The sequence below is a fragment of the Nuphar pumila genome, chromosome 3 (assembly GCF_984573655.1).
Source record: "Nuphar pumila chromosome 3, dmNupPumi1.hap1.1, whole genome shotgun sequence".
In the NCBI taxonomy this organism is placed as follows: domain Eukaryota; kingdom Viridiplantae; phylum Streptophyta; class Magnoliopsida; order Nymphaeales; family Nymphaeaceae; genus Nuphar; species Nuphar pumila.
In genome coordinates, this window is record NC_143251.1 from 143,428,678 (window position 1) to 143,452,957 (window position 24,280).

The 24,280-nt window shown below is 37.6% G+C and overlaps 1 protein-coding gene across 4 annotated transcripts in view; it reads left to right on the forward strand.

Moving 5' to 3' along the window:
- The first annotated feature begins 1,428 nt into the window (after positions 1-1,428).
- The window catches only part of LOC149844210 (mediator of RNA polymerase II transcription subunit 15a-like), a 61,831-nt gene continuing 38,979 nt past the window's right edge, over positions 1,429-24,280 (forward strand). For 2 of the 4 annotated variants that reach the window (XM_090000409.1, XM_090000410.1), the window contains exons 1-4: positions 1,430-1,913; positions 2,636-2,747; positions 4,239-4,353; positions 4,468-5,913. In XM_090000409.1, the coding sequence (XP_089856535.1) occupies positions 1,807-1,913; positions 2,636-2,747; positions 4,239-4,353; positions 4,468-5,913 (1,780 nt within the window). In that variant the 5' untranslated portion in view covers positions 1,430-1,806. Of the gene's footprint in view, positions 1,914-2,635; positions 2,748-4,238; positions 4,354-4,467; positions 5,914-24,280 lie in introns of all 4 variants that reach the window. The other 2 variants (XM_090000408.1, XM_090000407.1) reach the window with 2 other exon arrangements.

Consider the following 24,280-nt stretch of genomic DNA (forward strand, 5'->3'; position numbering starts at 1 on the left):
TGATACAGACAACATTGATATTTTCATCCATTCCTTGGTTTTGGTTTTTGTATATTTGTGAAAAGAGAATTGATGATCTCCCTGTTGAAGGGGAAACATGCATGGATTCTCTATTTTGGAACCCTGCTCTTCATTGGGAGTCACCCTCCCTCTCTTCTAGTTCCCTTCTCTTATACAATTTGGAAGCACACAAATATCCAGACAAACTAGATAAACTAAGACAATTCAAAGATTGCATGCTTAATCTCTTTCATCAATACAGATTTGGATGTTAATGGTTAAGGATTCCCTATATACAAGGATCCTCAAGCAGCCAACCACTTCTCTAGAAAAAGCATTTGGATCTTGCATGGTACAATTTCACAACTTATCTTACATTATTGCTCAACTTATCCTACTTTTCTAGATAACCTAGCATATGCAAGTGCCTCATAATTGGCAATCAATTATTGGATTCTCTCCATTGTTTTTGAATCCCCTGAGAGAGATAGGGGAAAGCAAGATCTCAAGGGGTTACCCACATGGCTTCAAGCTTCTAGATAGGGAGCTTTCCTCCTGACTGAAGTTCTCCTTTCTGCAAGGCCAAATAGGAGGCTCCTACCATGTCGAGGGAAGGCTTTAGATTCTCACTTTTTCGAAAAAGCAACTGCAGGTATAGCAGTGCTTAAAACAGCATAACCAGGTCTCTTATTTTTGTATATTTACATGGAGAAACCGCCTTCAAGATAATAAACTTAGACGCGCTGGCTCTGCCTGCTGTACTTACAATCACTGTCTTGACAGCGTAAAACTTCGCAGGTTAAACAAACAAAAAAAGTAAGAAAGAAAGTCCAAGTTTCTCAATACCAAAATGTTCTCCATTAAATCAAAGAGGGCTCTGCTTGTTCGGAAGGAACTGTTGTGCACTTCACCGTGTGTTGGGACGTTGCAAGTTCAAAACCAATGGTATGTTGTGTAACTGGTGGGGTCTGCTTAACCCCAGCTTGCCTTTCAAAAAAAAAAAATGTTCTCCAATATTTTTTTCTTTTAGCTCATTAAGCTACCTACCCCCGTTCGTCATAAAAAAAAATTGTCTGTTCCAGTGGGACTCCTTGTTAACCTACCTTCTCATCGATTGGAAAAACAGGACTCAGATCGAGCCTTCTTCTGAGTCCGGCTCGCGGTTGACTCGGAATGGTTCAGTCAAAGTTTCTCCAATTTTGACAGAGAAGATGAGACAAGCGAATCAAGAAAGATAAAAAGAAAAAAGAAAAAGGACAGCAGAAGGGGAAGCAGTCATGGAAATTCGATGTCAGCAAGGGTTTGGCTTTTTCAAAAAAGTCATAGCATCTTCATGTTACTTCTCTCTCTAACTTCTCTTTCTTCATGTTCTCTCTCTAACCTCTCCCTCTCTAACTTCTCTCTCTTCATTTTCTCTCAACTCTCCATTGGGAAATAATGGACTAGTCTCTCTCTCTCTCTAATTTCTCTCTCACCTCTCTCATTCTCTCTCTAGCCTTCAATGCGTCTCCCAACCTCTCCAACGTGAGGTTGAGCGAAGCCCCATCACGTCTCAACCGACCATTTTCAAGTCTAATCTCAAGCTTCATCACCATCGTCCTTTTCCATCATCACCATCATCGTTGGTATTTAAGTTTTGAGCGGTCTCTCTCCCAAGAGAGAGAATTGGGGGTTTGAGATTTCCTCAAATTGTTTTTTTAAGTTTTTCCGTTTTCTCGTTTTTTGTGTGGAGATTTTGGGGGTTTTCTGCCAATTCCTGTTTCCTGGTTCTCCCCTGTAGTTGGGTAGGATTTTGTTGTTGTAATTATGGACGGCAATAGCTGGAGGCCGACCCAAGGAGATCCCGGGATGGCGTCGGGCGATTGGAGATCGGAGCTCTCGGCGGAGTCGCGGCAGAGGATCGTCAATAAGATGTAAAAATTTAATATCTTTTTCCCATTTTCGGATAGAAGTGATTTGGGGCATTTGTGGTTGCTTTTCTGGATCGGAAACGAAGGGATTTTGTTAAGTTTTTTATTGAGTGATACGGAATTACTAGACCAATTGTTGTTCGTGTTGTTATCATCATCATCATCACCATTATTAGTATTTGTTTGTGCAATTGAAACGGTATGACCTTTGTTATTATAATCATTACTGCTAGTACTACTACTGCTACTATTTGGTTGTAGAATTAGATCTCTATGGTCTTGAGAATTAGTATGCGCGTTTGAATTTTTCTTGTTTTTTGTTAATAAACAGTTTGACTACCTTCTATGAGGTCATTCCAGTTTTTATCCTTGGATTTTTTTTCTAACAAGAGATTCAGACGATTTGGGCGACTTTGAATTTCGGGGATAGAAGAAAGAGATGAACTGTTGATTTGTTGTTTAATTGGGTGTTTCATTCAGTTGATTCTGGAGGATGAGCTGACTTATTTGCACCGTTTGTTGGTTTAGTCAACTTCAGATTGTTGGTTTATTAATCTTTGGTGACTTGGAATTCTGCAAATTTGTAATGAAATGAGGGTGCATCTTTGGTTCAATTTATGGTGTTTTATATCGAGTGAGGCTTAAAAAGAATCAGAAATTGTATTTTCTCTTCTTTTCCTCTTGTTATAAATCGAACAAATGTCATGTGTGTTTGCTTCGTGTAGAATGGAGACTCTCAAGAAACACTTGCCAATCTCTGGTCCTGAGGGAGTTGCTGAACTTAACAAAATTGCTGTGAGGTTTGAAGAGAAGATCTATACTGCTGCTACAAGTCAGGTTTGTGACAAATCATGTTTTTCTTCTGTGAACAATCTGTATTTGTTACTAAGGCTTTATTCTTTTAAGTCATAAGAAGTCTGTGGACAGCTTGAACTTTGTCCAAACTTTGGAAGCCGTAGTATTAATTATATCCTATGTAACATGGGAAATTCAAGAAGAGTGACAAAACCATGTCCACCCATGTTGACATGGGTACTGGTACTGGTACTTCATTGGGTATGGGTTAAACCAGTTTTGGATCTGATCCAATCTAGACCCGATTCATACCTGTTTTTATCCATTAAGAGATGCATAAAGAGTTGTTTTTATCCAGTCTCATATGGTGTTTGATACACACACAAACACATGCATGCATACATAAAATTTCTCATAAGAACATAAATGCATACTATACATGTAGAGCTATACCCCAGTACTCATACTTTTAGAAATTCCCGTGTCATATCCTATGTACCAAGGCCCACGTCCATACCTGTCTTATGTGACACGGATAGTGTCATTCCCACTTTTAAGAAATTTTTGTATCGAATTGAATGTTTCCATTTTTACCTTGTCAGGTAATGTATGCTGCCAATATGGTTCTACTTACCATCGCATAAATAATTATACTTCTAATTAATGCTTCTATTTTACGTTCTCTTTTATACTGTTTACAATCGTTAACCCATTATTAACTAGCAAAATGATAGATGCTTCTGTAGGCATTGGGTGCTTCACTTGAGTCTGTTTAGATTTCTTCAGGGAGAAGGATATTCTCATGCTCCCTGAAATGATTGTACATCTTTGTTTCATAGCTGGAAACCTGATTTGTCACATTGTAACTACATTGAAAATGCACACATTTTTTTGATGTCAAGAATTTCTGTGCATGTTATGTTTTCATAGTTTTATTTTGTTTTTTTCTGCCAAAATATTATGTAAAAGTACTGTTATTTTTGCAAAACAAGCCTACATAATGGTCCAGTGCGATACTCAAAGGTGTATCGTTGTTTCCCATAGTTAGTTTTCACAGAGAAGACATGACTGACTTTGTACATATGACAGTGTGACAATTCGGGCTTCCATTCTAGCTTGTCTTTGGTGACCCTACCACTATTTTTTCTTCATACTTTGAGGAAATAAATGTGGTTAGGATTGTGAATAACTTGCACAAAATTGCACTAGAATTGGTCTCTGCATGGTTATTGGTTTATCTAGCCTTAGTCGTGAAACATGACCTGTGATCCAGCATAAAAGGGTATCAATGTAGTCATCACCTGGGTGATTGTCGGTTTGCATAATCCCAGTTTGTCAGTCAGGGGAAAAACTTGTGCATGTTTGGCATGTTGTTCGCTTTTAAGATATATGGCTCCAGTTGAAATTAATGAGAACAAACTGTCCTAGGTACTTAAACTTGTATGTTGGGTAGACCATTAGATTTTAAGCCATTCAATTCATTTGGACTCTAGAGTACCATTATTCATATATTATGGTAACATGGTTTCTCAGCCGGATTATCTGCGGAAAATATCTCTTAAGATGCTCACTATGGAATCAAAATCTACCAATGCAAATCCTTTGGCATCAAATTCAGCTGCTGGAAACCAAAATCCACAAGATCCAGGTAAATGTGTGTCAAAATGCTAAACTTCTCATCAAATATTGTGCCTCAAAAGCTAAAAATGGATTTTAGCAGTATGTGCATATAATAAATCAGTACCATTTGTTTTTGTTGCAGCAGCACTGCACAGCATGCAGCAAGTGCGGAACCAAGGACAACCATTACCTAGTCAGTCTCAAGCACGGCAGCAGATTTTGCCCCAGAATCTTCAAAATTCTGTCACATCAGGCACCGTACAAAGCACTTCCAATTTGCCCCCCACATTGTCTTCCATGACAGGAATTACTCAGACCAGCTTATCCAGTGTTGTGAACCAGAGCTCTAGTTTGCAGAGTATGTCTGGGATTTCACAGAACTCTGTGAATAATTCTATGGGACAAGGCATTCCACAGAATATGTTTTCAAATTCTCAGAGGCAAATGCAAGCAAGGCAGCTTCCACAGCAGACTGTCTCTCAACAGCATCAGCAACAACCACAAAATCAACAGCAGCTTCTTTACCACCACCAGCTGCAGCAACAATTATTGAAGCAGAAATTGCAACAGCAAGGCAATATTCAGTCTTCTCTCTTGCAGCAGTCACACATGCAACAACAGCAATCACTGTTGCATCCAAACCAGTTGCAACCCCAACAGCAGTCACTTATGCAAACATCACAACAGCCTTCTATGCAGGCAAGCCAAGCAGCCCTTCAGCAACCACAGGCTTCTCCAATGCAGACAGTTCAACAGCCCAGCCTCCAACAGAGTCAACAATCATCGTTACAACAGTCTGTTCCACCAGTCCTTCAGCAACATCAACATGCAGTCCTCAGACAACAACAACAACAACAACAGTCACAACAATCTGCAGTACAGCAGCAGCCATCTATTACTAACCAGCAGCAGTCTCAAATCAATCAGGCACCCATACTGTCATCACAACAGCAGCAACAACTGATGAGTCAGCAAACAAATTCTTCAGGCATACAACAAAATCAGATATTGGGACAACAAAACAGTCTTCCGGATATGCAGCAACAACAGCAGCAGCAGCAGCAGCAGCAGAGGCTGTTGGGTCCGCAGAACCTTTCAAACATTCAGCAACAGCAACAGTTTCTGGCTCAACAAAGTAACATCCCAAATATGCATCAGCAGCCACAACAATTGGGCCAACAAAGTAGTGTATCAGGACTGCAGCAGCAGCAGCAGCAGTTACTTGGGCAGCAATCTAATATTGCTAATCTGCAACAGCATTCACATCCAATTCATCAGCTTCTTCAACAGACCAAGTCTTCTGTGCAGCATCAACAACCTCAGCAGGCATCATCAGTATCGTTGCAACAGCAATCTCAGCAACCACAATCACAACCATCACATCAGCAACTAATGCCCCAGCTTCAGTCTCAGCCTACACAAGTATCACAGCAGATGTCATTGCAGCAGCAGCAGCAGTCAAATTCTTTACAAAGGGAGCTGCAACAAAGAATTCAAACAGCTGGTGGCCTGTTGCAACCACAGAGTGCAGTTGAGCAGCAGAAGCCACTGTTTCAGCCACAAAGAGGTCTAACAGAAACCTCTACAAGTAAGTTCTGCTAACAGATGTGCGTTGTTGTGCTTTATTGTCATCTCACTGATCGCACCATTTGTCTCAGTTATGGCACTGCTGGGATCCATCTGTAATGGATATCAACAAATTGCTTCTTGTTGGAATTCTGTAAACTAACTGTTTGATCTTTAGGGTGTGTTTGAGATACTTGGATCTCAGATCCAAAGATGTCAAATCCTAGGTTTTCTGGTACACCTGCATGTTAAAATGTATCTAATATATATATATATATATATATTCTGTATATTACAAAATACCCGATAGGGGTAGTTTTGTAATTTCACAATAGTTGTTTTAGAAAAAAACTATTTTCAGTTTTCATTTAAATGTATTTTTCTTTTTTTATTTTTTTCCTTTTATTTTTTGTATTTTTTAAATATAAAAAAGGGGCTCCAACATAGAGTCGTTGGAGCCCCCAACGGTCACAAATGTGACCGTTGGGGGCTCCCAACGACTCCATGGGAGCCCCCTTTTTGGCTCCCCTTTTGAGGCATTTTGCCTCCTCCTCTCTCCTCTTCCTTTTGTATAAATAGGGGTGATCCCCTTGTATATTCTTCATCCTTGAGAGCTTCTCTCTCTTTTCAATAAGAGGCTTTGTATATTGTTGCCTTCTTAAAGGCTTGTGCTTGTATTGTCCCTTCGTGGACTTGTGATATTGTCTCTTTTTCATTGTTGTATGTGCTTGTATGCACTCTTTATATTTCCGCAATATCTCATTACATGGTATCAGAGCCACTCGATTCTTGAAGGAAAGGTGTGGTTCGTGTTTTTTCATATCTAATAGATATCTTCTCACTTCTTGGCAACATCATGGAGACAAAAATTGACCTTTCTTTCAAGCTCAATGGAAAGAATTATATGATGTGGGCATCGGCAATGAAAAATAATCTCAAAGGGAAGAAGCTTTGGGGTTTTGTCATGGGTTCCGTTCCGGAACCTAAGCTTATGCTCACGAAGATTGAAGAAGGTCAAGAAAAGGCTCTTGAAGGAGATGCTCGCCTCAAGGCCATTGAAAGTCATCAAAAGGAAGTGGAAGATTGGGAAAGCAATCACGCAAAAATCCTTGCGTGGTTTATGAATAATGTGGAGCTTAAGGTATGTGCTAATATAGCTAAATTCCGTAGAGCCAATGAGGCTTGGTCCTTTATGAAGGGTATGTATACCCAAAAGGATCTTGCAAGAGCATACTTCTTGCAAGAAAAGATTAGAACCACCAAGCAAGGTGATTCTAGCATTCAAGACTATTATAGTGCTTTAAACCCACTATGGGATGAATTGGCTCTCTTGGAGCCAAAATGGGTTTCTATGGAAGACATTGATTTAAGGCAAAAACAAATGGAACAAGAGCGATTGTTTCAATTTCTTTTTGGGCTACGTCCCGAATTTGAGCAAGTGAGATCTTCACTTCTCCATAGATCTATTTTTCCTCCTATTGAGGATGCTATTGCCGAAATCACTCAAGAGGAGACAAGGCTTGGCATGAGTAAGCATGTTGATGAAGTCCTTGCCGTATCCAAACCGGGTAATAATGTTAGAACCTATAAGCCTCCTCATTTTGGGAAACAAGGAAACTACAACGGAGGAAGAAAAATGATTGTTTGTCATTATTGCAATGAGCCGGGTCACATTAGACCCGCTTGTCCTAAGCTTATTGGAACCTTCAAGCCTAAAGTGGCTTCTCTTGAGGAAACCACCACCAAAGAAGATGAAGGCAAGAACAATGACATCAAAGAAACTCTTGGACAAATATCTATGGCTCTCAAACAAATGCTAAAAGTTTCTTCCTCCACATCGGGTGCGGCTATTGCTTCATCATCTTCACCCGGTACGTATTCTTGGATCCTTGACTCCGGAGCTTCTTTTCATATGACCCCTCATGAAAATGCACTTGTTGATGTTTGCACCAATTCAAAGGACTCTTGTGTCTCTACGGCCGATGGAACTTTTTTAAAAATTTCAAGTATTGGTTCTTTTAAAGATTCACAAAATTTTTGTGTTTCAAAAGTAAGAGTTGTTCCTAAACTAAATTTAAACCTATTTTCGGTTTCTCAAATTGCCGACCATGGATGTGAAATATCTTTCTCATCTAATGGATGCTTTGTGCAGGATCTCCGGTCCGGGAAGCGGATTGGGCAAGGCCATAAAAAGGGAGACCTATATTATATGAACCATCTTGATCTCCCTACAAACTTTTTTTGTTCTTATGTCCAAGAAAAAAACATGGCAACTTGGCATAAAAGACTTGGTCATCCAAGTTATTCCAAAATGTATCTCTTTCCTTTTGGAAACAAATTTTGTAAGGAAAAAGAAATTAATTGCAAAGATTGCATTTTTGGAAAAATGAAGTCTATTCCATTTCCAACTAGAACTTTTCTTTCATCAAGGCCTTTTGAATTGGTGCATTCGGATGTTTGGGGGCCTTCTCCGATTATGTCTAAAGGGGGTTATTCATATTATGTCACATTTATTGATGATTTTACTCGGTATGTTTGGATTTATTTTCTTAGTCATAAATCGGAAGTATTTACTTTCTTTAAAGATTTTCATAAAAAGGTTCAAAATCAATTTCAAAGTAACATATCTATTTTAAGATCCGATTCCGGTGGCGAATACTTATCTCACGAATTCCAAAACTATTTAACCCAAAATGGCATTTGCCATCAAAAGTCATGTCCTAGGACTCCCCAACAAAATGGCCTAGCGGAAAGGAAACATATGCACATTATTGAAACCGCTAGAACATTACTTATTTCTAAGAATATTCCAAAGAAGTTTTGGGCCGAAGCCGTCTTAACCTCAATCTATCTAATCAATAGAATGCCCTCTTCTAAGTTAAAAAATGCTTCTCCATATGAAAAACTCTTTAAATTTTCACCCGATTTCAATCGTCTTCGTATTTTTGGTTGCAAATGTTTTGTCTTATCACACAAAAGGGATAAGTTATCTCCAAAAGCAATTGAATGTGTATTTCTAGGATATGGTGAAAATAAAAAAGGGTATAGATGTTATGATTTTAAGAATGATAAATTATATATTTCAAAAGATGTAACATTTCTAGAAGAAGAAAACGGTTTTGATAAACTAGAAGAAACAAATGAAATTGACTATATATTCTTATATGATCTTATTGATGACATACAAGAAGATTTTCTTGAAAACATTGATGATTCTCGTGAGGGATCCCCTCTTGACATAACACCCTCAAATGATAGTGATTCTAATATAAATGTTCATGATAGCGATACCAATATAAATGTTTACTCAAGAAGAAATCAAGAAAATCCTATTAGTGCCCTCGAAAAATACTCTCAAATTTCTGAATCCACTGAGGAACCACAAGTTAGGCATTCTTCTAGAATATCAATACCTCCAAATAGGTTTGTATCCTATGATTCCTTAACTCCCAACTATCGGGCATGTTTAATAACCTTACACTCTTATTTTGAACCGGCACACTATAATCAAGCTAAATCTATACCTCATTGGGTTGAAGCAATGCAAGTTGAACTTAATGCGCTAAAAAAGGCCAATACTTGGGAAATAGTTAATCTACCCTCACACAAAAAACTATTGGTTGTCGCTGGGTCTTCAAAGTTAAAACTAAAAGCGATGGCTCTTTAGAACGATATAAAGCTAGATTAGTTGCTAAGGGATACTCCCAAGAATATGGCATTGATTACGAAGAAACATTCGCTCTTGTAGCTCGAATGACCAGTGTTAGGACTTTAATAGCTGTTGCATCAACCAAAAAATGGCCTATTTATCAACTTGATGTAAAAAATGCCTTTTTAAATGGAAGTTTAAGTGAAGAAGTTTATATGGATCCGCCACCCGGAATAAATCTTAAGCAAGGTCAAACTCTTCGGCTTTTAAAGGCATTATATGGCCTTAAACAAGCTCCTAAGGCTTGGTATGATCGTTTCAGTGATATCATGATAAAGTTAGGATTTCACTCTTGTTATACTGACACTGCTCTTTTTGTTAAACATGCAGGTTCTAGTATCGTAATTTTGTTGCTTTATGTTGATGATATGATTATCACTGGGAATGATCAAAATAGTATTATTAATGTTAAAAATATGTTAAAAAATAATTTTGATATGTCTGACTTAGGTTTTCTCAGATATTTTCTTGGAATTGAAGTTGCATATTCTCCTAGAGGATATATTTTGTCACAGATGAAGCTTGCTGCAGATATATGTTCTAAGTCTGGGATTTCCGATGATAAGAAAGTAGAGACTCCCGAGGTTATTAATGCCAAATTGCGGTTAGAGGATGGGGTTCTTCTGGAAGATCCTACACCTTACAGACAACTCATTGGGTCTCTTACCTATTTAACCATCACCAGACCAGATATCACTCATGCGGTTCACTCTGTTAGCCAATTTCAGCATGCTCCTACAACTGTGCATATGAGTGCTGTTCTCCGAATCATCCGCTACATTCAGAATACCATCAATAAAGGGCTATTTCTATCCTCCTCTTCTTCCTTGAATCTTCTTGCTTATACTGATGCAGATTGGGGAGGTAATCCCAATGATCGAGTCTCAACTACTGGTTTTTGTGTTTTTCTAGGAGACTCTTTGATTGCCTGGCGATGCAAGAAGCAACAGAAAGTTTCACTATCATCCACTGAAGCTGAGTACCGGGCTATGGCAAACACGACAATGGAACTTGTATGGCTTCGCAGTTTGCTTAAAGACATGGGAGTTGATATCACCGAAGCCTCAAAGCTTTGTTGCGACAACAAGAGTGCCATCTATATTGCGAGCAATCATACTTTTCATGAGCGTACAAAACATATCGAAATGGATTGCCACTATGTCCGTGACGAATTCTTGCGAGGAACTATTTCTCTTCCGTATGTCACTTCAAAATATCAGTTGGCGGACTTCTTCACTAAAGCTCTTCCGGCTCCTCGCTTCATGTTTCTTCTTGGCAAACTTTCCGTCATCTCCCCGTAAAGTTTGAGGGGGGGTGTTAAAATGTATCTAATATATATATATATATATATTCTGTATATTACAAAATACCCGATAGGGGTAGTTTTGTAATTTCACAATAGTTGTTTTAGAAAACAACTATTTTCAGTTTTCATTTAAATGTATTTTTCTTTTTTTATTTTTTTCCTTTTATTTTTTGTATTTTTTAAATATCAAAAAGGGGCTCCAACATAGAGTCGTTGGAGCCCCCAACGGTCACAAATGTGACCGTTGGGGGCTCCCAACGACTCCATGGGAGCCCCCTTTTTGGCTCCCCTTTTGAGACATTTTGCCTCCTCTCTCCTCTTCCTTTTTGTATAAATAGGGGTGATCCCCTTGTATATTCTTCATCCTTGAGAGCTTCTCTCTCTTTTCAATAAGAGGCTTTGTATATTGTTGCCTTCTTAAAGGCTTGTGCTTGTATTGTCCCTTCGTGGACTTGTGATATTGTCTCTTTTTTATTGTTGTATGTGCTTGTATGTACTCTTTATATTTCCGCAATATCTCATTACACTGCACCCTACACAACCTCTCTTCCCCACCCCCACCCCCCACCCCCTACACAAAAAAAAACCCAGATCTCTCGGGGCATTCAAACACACCCTTAGGGTTTCAATATGAAAGTTTAAAGAGTTCACGTCTGATATGACATACATGCCTTAGTTGTAACAGTTGGTAGAATTTGCCACAACATCACATTATCAATTTTCTACCTTTCTTTTCTGTAATATTATTATATTACTGACACCTGTCTTAGAAGTCCAATATACTCTCTTTAAGATTACTTGACCAATTTGATATGTCGATGTTTGCTAATGTAGGGACGATCCTAAAGTGAATTATAAGAGAATATGTGAACATCCTAGTAAAATGGATGTCCTTTTCTTTGTATATATATATGTATATACGTATATACGTATGTATATATATTAATATATCTTAGTCAACCTAGGTTGATTTTATCTAACCTTTGGAGGCTAGTCGAATGGATAGAAGGGTACTCCCTTCTCCCCTTTTTTGTCTCTCTTCTTTCCCCTCTTCTTTCTATAAAGGTGTGGGTGTGTGCATGTGTATGGGTAGTTTGTAGGCTTTTGAGTTTTTGAGTGTTTGTAGTGAGGTTGTTTGTAATTTTGCAATTTTTTTTGTATTATTTGAATTTCATTCTTAATGAAATTATTTATTTTGTAATTCTTGTGCTTCATTGTTACTTCTATGGTGAATATGTATTCAAATACATTGTATTTTTGGTTCTTGGTATCAATTCCGGAGTACATCGAGATTCGTGCCATTTTCATGGCATGGTATCAGAGCAAGGCATTGTGATCTTGGAAAAGATTCGTATGGTATGGATTCGAGTTCTTCACATTCCGATATGTACCTTTGGCCCCTTTTGGTTTCATATATGTGGTAGGTATTTTTAAAGGTTTATGTTAAAATGTCTTTTTTGAAATTAGAAATTGTTGTCCTTCGATATATGAAGTATATGTTTTAGATTATAGATATGTATGTTAAAAAATTATATTTTACAAGAATATGTGGTTTCTTAAAATCTTATATGTGTTGCATGTTTTGCAAAACATTAAATTTTATGTTGTATTTCCCTTTTGAATTCTCTTAACGTATGTGTATACATGTGTATGCTTGTTCTTATTCCCATACGTGTATTCATATTTTATCTTTGAGATTTTTTAGTGTATCATGATGTTTCCTTAATGATTTTTGATCGTGTGACCAAAACATGAATTTTGCGCGAATTTCTTGATTAAGATTATGAATCTTAGAGATTTTTCGCATAAGTATTGTCATTAGTGATAACATAGATATTTTTTATGCTCTCATAAGATCCTTCTATCATCATATGAATGTATTATTCTATGTATAAGTGATATTGCCTCCTTTTAAAATACCTTATTAAGTAAAATTTATTCTAAAAAATCAATGGCTTGTGTATTAAGGAATTCTAACATTATTCCCAGGTATATGCCACGAGTAGTCTATATGATTACTACTAATGGGATAATTATGGTTTGTCATCATGTATCTAAATGCATGTTTTAATAATTTTGAACATATTATGCATTTTGTGTGCATTTCATCTTGAATAAAAAATATATTTTTTAGTGTTCTTTTAAGCTCCTAAGTAGCTATTTATGCTTATGTTTCTTTCTTTGTGAGTTCGTGTTTGCCTCTTCTTTGAGGTGTGGGAGTGTGGATCTCTATATGTTGGTCTTCAATTGTCTCATAATAGACTTATGATTTAGATCTAACTTCTTAAAATCTTCTTTTTAATAAGATCATATATATTGTTCTTGTCTCTTTATTTAGAGTTATTGGATCTTTTGTATGTGATGTGCCTTACTACACTTATTCCTGGATTGGTGGATTTATGATTTCATTTTGAAGAATTCTCAAAACTTCATATCCTCTATGTAGATTTCTTATATTGAGCATGATTCTTGTTTGCCTATTCAAGGTTATAAAAATTATCATGTGACATATTTTTGTGTATATGATTGCGCTATATTCATTCTAAGATTTCATCTCCTTTATTGGATTTAATTTAAAACTTTGTCTTTTCAAATTGGTTATTATATATGAACTCACTTATTTGGAAATTGATTTCCGTATGTATTGCCTTTTTTATGGCATTTGATTTGTTCATCACAGATTTTTTATATGCATCATATGTTTTGGCCTTGTTGTCATTGGGTCAGGGTTAGCCATTGAGGTGAGTTATGTGTGCACCTCATGTCATCTTATTAATCTAGATTCTCAAGTTTATGAGTGGCGTACTGTCATTTGCTTTGGGTCTGATTGATTGACCTCTGAACTCATTGTTGTTGAAAATCTTAATTGATCGTTGGGGTGAGTTGTATGTGCACCTCACGTCATCTTGTCAGTATAGGTATGTGTCTAACTGGAAGGTGATTGACCTCGGTCTCTATGAGTGTGTTTTACCACTCATTTGTTTGTGTGACCATTGTTACAATATTGGATGCCTGAAATCTTGTTTTTTTTCCTGTGATGGTAGTTATGTTTTTGAAACCATGACGTTTCAAAAAATTGATATTCTTGATGGCATTAGTTTGTTTTTCATTACAAGCTCACTTACCTCTTGTGTTCCTTCCTGTTATGCCTCGTATCTAAGTGTCATTATATGTAGACAAAATATGTTTGTTCACACTTTTGTGTATTTGCTTTACTTTACCCATGATAAAGTGTTAAATATTAATATTCATAAATCTTGGGGTGGTCATACGTAATTTTGTATAATTATGTATGCCTACTTGTAATCTCGTTCTACCTAATCACCTATTTAATGAAGAATCATGCTCTCTCTCTCTCTCGTCCATCTCTCTTTCTCTCATCTCTCTAAAATACAATCTAGGGTTGACTGAAAACAACATGGTATCAGAGTGGGTCTGTTAAATATTAATATTCATAAATCTTGGGGTGGTCATACGTAATTTTGTATAATTATGTATGCCTACTTGTAATCTCGTTCTACCTAATCACCTATTTAAATAGGTGATTAGGGTTAATGAAAAATCGTGCTCTCTCTCTCTCTCTCGTCCATCTCTCTTTCTCTCGTCTCTCTAAAATACAATCTAGGGTTGACTGAAAACAACATGGTATCAGAGCGGGTCTCCCTTCTGGGATGATGCTGCTGCTGTAGATTAAAAAAAAATATTTTTTTGTGCTGCCGTGATCATGTTCTGTGAACACCCCAAATTTTTCAAAATGTTGTAAATATCCCCTTTCTGCCCTTTGTCCCCATTTTCTGAGTAATTGAGTTAGTTTTAAATCTAAATCCCCTTTTGTTTCTCAAAATTTGGTTGAAATTAAATTCATTTTCCATATCTGACTCAATTTCGGATCCGGATCCATTATCAAAATCCAAATCTGAGCTTCATTATCCAATTTTAAATTAAATTCTCAAAATTACCAAAATAATCTTTTGCAAAGCTCAGACACTTTGTCCGGTATCCGTTTGGATCCATCGAGTTGTATTTTTCGATTCGAGGTTTAAAAACTCGAACATTTCCTCAAAACCTGGGTCCAAAACCCCTTTTTCTGAAGAGATCTTCCCCAAGATGGCCCGAAATTCTTGAGAAAACATTTTTAAATATTTCTTAGAAAAATACAAAAATTTAGTGTTTTAAATCTTAGTTTTTCTATTACAAAAATACAAAAAATGAAAAAAAAATATATAAAAAATTAGTTTTAATCCTTGTTTTCTTTAGGATTTTATTCTAAAAATACAAAAAATTGGAAAAATCATGCAAAAAAATCAAAGAAATTAGGAAAAACTACGTGGTTTTTGGAAAAAAAAAACAAAAACTTTTCCGAAAAACTCACCTTTTAACCACCTTTTTAGGAAAACTTGAAAAGAAAAACCACCTTCTTGAAAAATCCCGAAAAGAGCCCCCCTTTTTGTCATAAATATTTTTAACCCAAAAGGGGCTCGGGGAAAAGTTTTTTTTTAGGGGTTTTGAGAACCCCTAGCGAGAAAGGGTCGGAGGTCCAGGGGCGGCGTCTTTCTGCCCTCTTCCAGAAGTTTCTTCCCATCCCCCGCACTCCCCTCATTGCAAACTCCATAGCGATGGCCCCAGCACCGTCGATGGCCAACGGCCTCACAGGCCTTCCCCTCCAATCCCCTTCGTTCATCATCAACAACATCACACGCCAACAGGTGCGTTCACCTTCATCTACCCTCCGATCATCACCTTCCAGGGATGACCGTCGATCCCTAACCTCCCCTCTCTCTCGATATTTTTTCCGTCCCTATATAAACAGAGCCAGGGGAGTGAAAAAGAGGGAGGAACCCATTGGCATCCGTTACAACCCATTTTCATTGGCCTTTCTGCTGGAGTTGTTCTTCTCATCCATCATCCTCGCATCAGTGATTAAGGTGTTCTCCACATCCCTTTTGATCAATCATCGCTCGTTGAACTCAGGCGTCTCTCGTTTGGCCTAAGAAGCATCTCTACCACCTGACGCTCTCAGAAGAAAAGCCCCAATCGGGCCCCTGTATTCAGTTCTGATCTCCCGATTGCTTACCTTTTGGGAGGATCAACACCAGGCATCTAACAAATCTCCATCCGGTGAGCCTCCATCGCCTCTCCTTTTTTTTCTTTTTTTTTCTTTCTTTTCTTTTCTTTCTTTCATTTCATTGCTCACTGAAAGGCAGACTGGTATCGCCGACCTGCCTATCGCAGACTCGTGGATACCCACTGCAACAACAAACATTGCCTCTGTTTAAATGCTCATTGCATTGTCAGGCTATATTGCATAACTTTATCTCTGGTTTTAACGCTTGGGTTATGTCTTCTTTTGATGCTTTTTCTGCTATATGGCATGAAATTTATTGTTCATTATATTTCCTCCATCATATAGCCACTTTAGCACCGATTGTCTCAAAATAAAAGATGGCCTCTGCAAGTAATACCCTATCTGACCCGGCGTCGGATCGTTTTTTTTTATCTGTTGTGACCCCTCCTTTGCTTTCATATTTTGATAATGTTGTTATTCTCACTAAGGTTGTTGTTGCGATCTCCAGCAACAGGCATTAACGATTGCAGGTCGCACTAACGTTCAATACCATTACGGCTTGCCTTCTTTGTGAATTCCTGTAACTTTATTCATTACGTATGGTTTATTTTTATCATGTTTTGCCTCCCCTGTTTAGTGAATTTTGGGTTATTTATGCTTTCAGCTCTGCAGATTCAATGTAAAGTTCTTCTACGAGTAATAGATTCCCTTGCATCCGTATCTTTTCTTAAATTGTTTAGAACACTTTTTTTTACCATGAGAGATGCCTAAGTCATGTCTCGATTTCATAAGAATGTTTGGGTAAGAGCTGCTGTTGATGCTTGAAATGGAGTCTCCATTAAAGATATTCAAACGGATATTTTGTCAGAATTCCATGAAAGGGGTTAAGTAAATGCCTCTGTTCTATGGAGATATTTATTTTTCATGAAGATGTCTGAGTAAATGATCCTAATCAGGCTATTATAATGATAAAATCGAATACTCATGTTCGATGTTTTGAGTATCTCTTACATTGCCATTGATGCATATTCACTTTTCCCTTTTCTTTTCATTATATTATGCCCTGGGTATCATGGTATGCGTATTTCAAACTGATACATACAGTATTATCCATCTGTTTCTTTTAGTTTCACTTCCACTTTATTCTCTCTAGCATCAATATACCAATCCCGTGACTCCTATGGATGTCGACATTTTTTTTTATCACCGTACTGGACCAGCCTCCCAAGATCGGATATGATATACTACAAAAGCTTTAGAAGTGACTGACGCATTCCCTTGATGGTCTTATGGGATCTCTTGCTGTCTTGCGTCGACCTGTGGGGATTGGTTCGGCTGCCGATAGATCAATGATACCTCAACAGCCTCTGAACCAGGAAAGTATCGGTTCTGCTCAGGTAAGGGATGGACGAAAATGTCAAGAATGATGATTGTCCCCATTCGGCCGCGACAATAGTCCAGCTTCAGATCCTACAGAAACAGTCCATTCGGTTCTTGGTTATAGCTCATAGCTTGCCTGCACCGCATTAAGACTTATTTATTAATATCATTGAAATTCATCTTGCTGATACTACTGCAAATTGATTTCTGATCGGGTGCATGTCTGTTCATGACAGGTTATCAGTGACTCACAAACAATATCAACCTACAACAAGTTTGAAAATTTCCTTTCCAGTGTCCATTCTTCTCTTTGTTGTTGACTTCCTGACCTAATTTCTGTTTAGAAATTGCCATAAGGCCATGGTGATTTTTTTTAAAAACTCAGTCATCTCACGAAATTGGATTTGTGTTCTTATAATCTGTGTAGACCATCTTGTAAAATTTCAGATCTGTATAGATTAGTGCTATGTTGGCTTAACTCTATGACATCTGTTGGGTATAATCAATTCACAAGTAGCCGAATGCTTCGATATAGAAATACAAAATTTCTCTTCAAATAATAGTTACATTAAAACCAAATCAAGAAATTCTGGGATGTGGATCCAATCCACGAGAGTCCCGCCGGAGAGTGACATTCTGAAATTGTCACCAATATTGACACTAAGTCATCAGGGTCTTCCTTCAGTCTATGATCACATCACCGGCCCTGGGAAAGGCTGAGATATTTGCATCCAAAAGGGAGGGGAGAAAGGTCCTCATTTTGATGATTACATCGTCATAAAAACTTTGGTTGGATAGATTGTGAGACAGTAACTCCATTAAGTTACAGCATATAACCCGCCATTAGAGATACTCATGAGTATATCATATATTCGGGTATATTGATATCCGACGTCTTCTTACTGTGTGTATTTTCATTACATTGCACTAATAGCATCATGCCCGTCATTTTTCTTTTTTACCAGCACTCTTAGGCATCTCAACAACACCCCGTTGTTGCCCATTGCACAGTCCCCTGCATCTTACCCATAACATCCATATGTTCACACTTCCTGTAAAATACACTCAGCCTGCTGTAGATACTGTATATATCTCCAGTCATCTTCACAATTCGATTATTCTTAGCACAAGCATTTTCGCCATTTTACACCACAATCATCTCATCACTTGCTTTGCTGTAAATACCCTGTCACTAACCCCTCTTCGGCCACCTGTTGCAAACACATAAACAGTACCCGCATGCTCACCTTTAGCAACAATACTCAGTGCACAGGTTATCACGGCCTATATCTCTTTGCATCATTCAGTCCCATTTGGATCGCTATTTTGGCATCCTGCTGCAATATTGACTGAGCCCCTTTTTTTTTTTTTGGGAAAGGCTCTGGTTCATCAGCTCATAATCGGTGTTTGATTTGTTGTAAACTATATGAATTTTGATTTAGTTTCAGCCTACACCATTACATGCACCTCCTCATGTAGGTTTTCATTGGACTCAAAGATTAACATGTGTATATTTCCAATGATAGTATAGGTAGGTAGGACCACATTTATTTTTCCCATCAACTTAGAATGCCATCCATGCATCTCAAATGTACACATTCCATCTTGTCCCTTAATCATATACCTGTAGTTCAGCTTCTAGTATAACATTCCCCATCCGTATTGCTTATACTAACCTGGGACTTTGCAGGAATTAGATAGAAATCATTTTTCTTTCTTTAGGAGTTTGATCTCAATTCAATATTGTAATAGCTAAACATGAATGAAAATGTTATATTTTCAGCTCTTAGATAGAATGAATGAGCATTATAAATATCATAAATTGCCTATCTTCCATACATTTTTCCTTTATTTCTCAAAATCTCACATTGGTGAAACACGAATGGCACGTGCACCATTTTGTAAGAGGTAAATCAATCCTAAGTCGATGATCCATATCAATGGCCATAGTCAGGGTGTGGACAAAACTTAGGATTTTTATCTTTTACGAAATAACACTGGACCCACACTGGATCCGTTTTCAAAATTCATCATATTTTCCTTAAATATTTTCTCCTTTTATTAGAATTTAACTTAAAATTGACTCAAAATATATACCAATGGCCATAGTCAGGGTATGTTGAGAGTTAATTTCATTTTAAATTCTATAAAAGCACCAAATGTGTTTTATTCTTCACCTGAATTTAAATATAGATTATTATATAATACATTCAATGACCATAGTCAGGGACGTATTATATCTTCAATCTTATTTTAATTCATTTCAAGAATAAGATAACTTTTTCAAAAATCCAATTTCAAAATCTTCAAATTCATTCATCATTCAGGATAGATTTGCATCATATTTTCGAAATGTCTTTTTCAAAAACTCCAAGTAATGTAAATACCTTCCTCAATCTATCTTCAATTCTTCTCAAATCCAATTCATTCTTTCAATTTCCAAAATTCTATTTCATTTTCAAATCTCAAAAGTTCAATCTAATTTTGAGATTTCAAACTCATTTTATATTCAAATCAGATTTCAAAGTTCAATTTAACTTTGAAATTCCAAATTCATTTATATTCAAAAATTCCAAATCAAATCCAAAGTTCAAATTAACTTTGAGATTCCTTCCATCTTCATTTCAAATTCAAAATTCAAAAAAATTCAAGGTCTAAATTGACTTTGAAATTTGTTTTGTATATTCAAATTCTAAATTTCAAGTTCAATTTTAAAAGTTCTTGATTCATCTTCTGAATTTAAATCCACATCCATTTTAGGATCCAGGATTCAAATACTCATATTGGATCTCAGACTTCAGATCCAATTCCTCTTTAGGATCCAGACTCCAATTTCACTTTGAATCTAAGACTTCAAATCCACAACCTATCTTAGGGTCCAGAACCCAACTCTACATTGGATCTCAGACTTCAGATCCACAATCTATCTTAGGATCCAGAACCCAACTCCACATTGGATCTCAGATTTCAGATCCATTCCATTTCAGGATTCAGAACCCAAAAATCCATCTTAGATTCTAAAACCTTGGATCCCATTCTTTTTAGGATTCAGAATCCAATTCCAATTCTAGATTTCAATTCCATTTTTGGATCTAATCCGGATTTCTTAAATCCATTTCCATTATTAAATACCATTTGATTTTATCATACCCATTCTAAGATTCAAAGCCAATATCACTTTAAAATTTCATCTTCTTCTCCTAAACCCATGATTAAATTCAAAGTCCATTTCTGAAAATTCATTTCCTTTTCACTTTAAAGCTTTAGATCATTCTTTCTCCAAGTTAAGATTCATTCTCCCAAGACTCTGATTTACTTTAAAAAAACTTAGAACTTCTCTGATCTATCCCAAGTTCTAAGTTAGATTCAATCATTCCTTCACTTCCCTCCCAAGTTCATCTCAGAATACTTGGAAATTTCCAAATCAATTTTCAAAAGGAGCATACATTTTTGCATTTGCACAAGCATGATTCTTTGTGCATTTAGAGTTAGAATAAATTCTTAGATTATATTTAGGCAAAGCAAAAGGTATAGATTCGATCCTTGGTTCGATTACCCCTGGTAAAGGCGTCAGGAACGGTCGAACCTCGTACCGACGAACGAATCCCGTCTCTCCATTTTTCCCGCGAATTTTCAAAACGGAGGCGAGTAATTTTCTAAATGTTTTCAAATAAAGGTCAAGTGAAAACCGCGCAAAAGAGTTCCTCTTCTCTCTCTTTCTCTTCTTTTCTCTTCTCTCTTTCTTTCTTTTATTCTTCTTCCTTCAAAAATGAGGAGAATAGATGTTAGAAAAGGGAAAAGAGAAGGAAGAGAGAGAAACCAATAAGAGAGGAAAATTTTTGTGATGATCACATGTTCCCACTGCTGGTGACGTGCTGTCGTGAGCAGTGCAAGTTGTACATGCTGGTGTTGTGACCGTTACTGTGCTGCCGTGACCAGTGGTGTTTGCGTGTTGCTATCATGATCATGTTTCTCCCTGCTGGTGTTAAGGTCACTTGCCGACCGTGACCGTGTGCTGGTGTTGATCGTGGTGATGAGGCTGCCGCTGATCGTGAAGGACCAGATGCCATGGATCTGATGACGCTGCTGCTGATCAGGAAGCATGAAGAAGGTTTGGATGCTATGGATCATGATCTGCTTGTGGTTCTGTGTCTGATCATCGTGTTACATAAGAAAAACGTCAGTGATCAGATCATTATTGTGAAGATTAACTGGTAGGTGTTCCAGTCTTGAAGTTGGTCGTCTTTGCTGAAAAAAAATTTCAGTCTTGAAGTCGATAGTCATTGCTAAATAATATTTTTAGTTTGTGGTTGGGGTGATGATCTGATCGCCATTCAGATTTGGAAGTAGAGTACACAGGTGACCCTTGTTGCACCGAAATAAATAAAAAATTTATTTTTGGTAGTGTCTTGTTGCGGTCCTTGGTGAGCAATTTTTTGTTATTGTTATGGCAGATTCACGTGCTCTAAATAACGACAAAAAAATAGAGGTCATTGGTGAATATAAGGCCTTTGCGAATCCCTTTTCATATGGATCCTCAGTTAAGCTAGATGACACTAATTATGCAAGGTGGTCTCGCACCTTCATGATGTCTATTTCGGGTCATCGGAAAAAGCACATCCTGTTGGAATTGGAGCCCACTGAAAGAACAGGAAAATATGTCTCCTGGGACGAAGACAATGACATTGTGATGTCATGGATAATGAACAGTGTACAACCTCATATAGCTGATGGACTAATTTATTACACCTCAGTTAAACAAATGTGGGACAATCTCCGTGATACATATTCTCATGAAACCAACGTGAGTCGTATTCTACAAGTTGAGCAGGAGATTTATCAGTTGCAGCAAGGAGATCAAACTTTGGCCCAATACTATGCTTCTGTTAAATATGCTTTTGAGAGGCTAAATGCACACAGACCCTTATGTTGCACCAAACAGAAGACCCATCAAGATCAGACTATGGTTGCCCGGTTCCTTACAAGGTTATTATCTGATTTTTCAGTTGCCAAAGTTCAAATGCTAACTAGTTCTGATGTTCCTACTCTTGCAGAAACCTATAATCGTCTGAGTAGGCTTGCCATCACTCTTCTTCAAACTCAATTTGAATCACAGGCATCAGCCCTAACAATCACCTCAAGTCGTGGAAGAGGTACTTTCTTGAATTTTCGAGGAAGAGGTCGCGGTCGCAGTACTGGAGGAAGAGGAAGGCTTCAATGTACATATTGTGGTAAACTTGGACATCTTGAAGATAGGTGTTGGGATAAGACTGGTCGACCTCCTATTCCATCACCTAAACCGAATGTGTCCAAGGCTCAAGTTGCTAAACTCGAGGCAGAGAACCCCACTACCTCCTCCAGCGATTAGGTTATTCTTAGTCGTGCAGAGTACGATGAATTGGTGTCTCACCAGCTTCCTAGTTCGAGTGCTCCTATGCCGGTTGCTGATGTGGCATGGTCTACAGGTGATAGTCTGAGTTATCAAGGTAGTAGATGGATTATTGATTCGGGTGCCTCTAGACACTTGTGTGAAACTTCTCATAATTTTTCTAAGCTACGTCCTATTGTTGAACCTCGTAATGTTATACTTGCTGATGGGAGATCTTCTCTTGTTGTAGGCCAGAGAAGCATTCCTATATCCCCCACACTTCAATTGACTAATGTCCTTCATGCTCCTTCATTTCCTTAGAACTTACTATCTGTTAGTTGTATTGCTAAGGAGAATAACTGTAGAGTGATATTTGTGTAAATTTTACCTATGAACAGACGTGTTCTGATCAGATCAGCAGCGCGCGCGCGCGAGAGAGAGAGAGAGAGAGAGAGAGAGAGAGAGAGAGAGAGAGAGAGAGAGAGAGAGAGAGAGAGAGAGAAGCTTTTGCAATCGGCAGCCACAATTAACTTGTTAGCTGCAGTAATATTTCATTAGGTTTAATAGGGTTACAATCATTTTACAATGACGAAGGTGCCCTTCATTAGTTGCACATGTTACATTAAAATACAAAACATAACTCGTGAATGGATATGGATCCTTTATGGGATCCATATCCAATCCATATTCTAATACCCTCCCTCAAGTTGTGCATGGGAGTGAACCATGTGCAACTTGTTCTTCAGATTCCAGAAACAGTGCCTGGTAAGACCTTTTGTAAACATATCGGCAACTTGGTCTTCTGAAGGCACATAAACTGGTTCAATCTCTTTGTCTGCTATTTTTTGTCTGATGAAATGTTGATCAATCTCAATATGCTTAGTCCGACTGTAATGGATAGGGTTGAATGCAATTTGTATAGCACTTCTATTATCACACATAAGTGTCGAATTTGAGATATCCTCTCCCATCTCTGCAAGTAGATGCCTAATCCAGGTCACCTCTGCTGTGGCAGCTGCCATAGATCTATACTCTGCCTCTATGCTAGATCTTGCCACAGCCTTTTGTTTTCTGCTACTCCATGAGACAAGATTTCTCCCAATGAAAACACAATATCCTGAAACAGACCTCCTCTCATTTGGATCCCCTGCCCAGTCTGCATCTGTATAGGCCAGTATGTCATGTTTTGGTGTCTTCCATGAAGATTGAATATATATGAGTCCATCACCCACTGTTCCTTTTAGATAGCGAAGGATGCGTTTGACAGCATCCATGTAACCAGTCTTTGGTTCATGCATGAATTGAGACACTTGATTAACAGAATATACAATGTCTGGTCGAGTAAAAGTAAGGTACTGCAACATACCCACTAAACTGCGATATTTAACTGCATTAGGATATAACTCACCATCACAAATACTGAGCTTTTGGTTGACAACACTAGGTGTGGGTAGAGGTTTACAATCTGTCATTCCTGCTTTAGCCAGAAGATCAAGAGTGTATTTGTGTTGAGTTAATGACATTTTTTCATCTTGTCTGTCCACCTCTACACCAAGAAAAT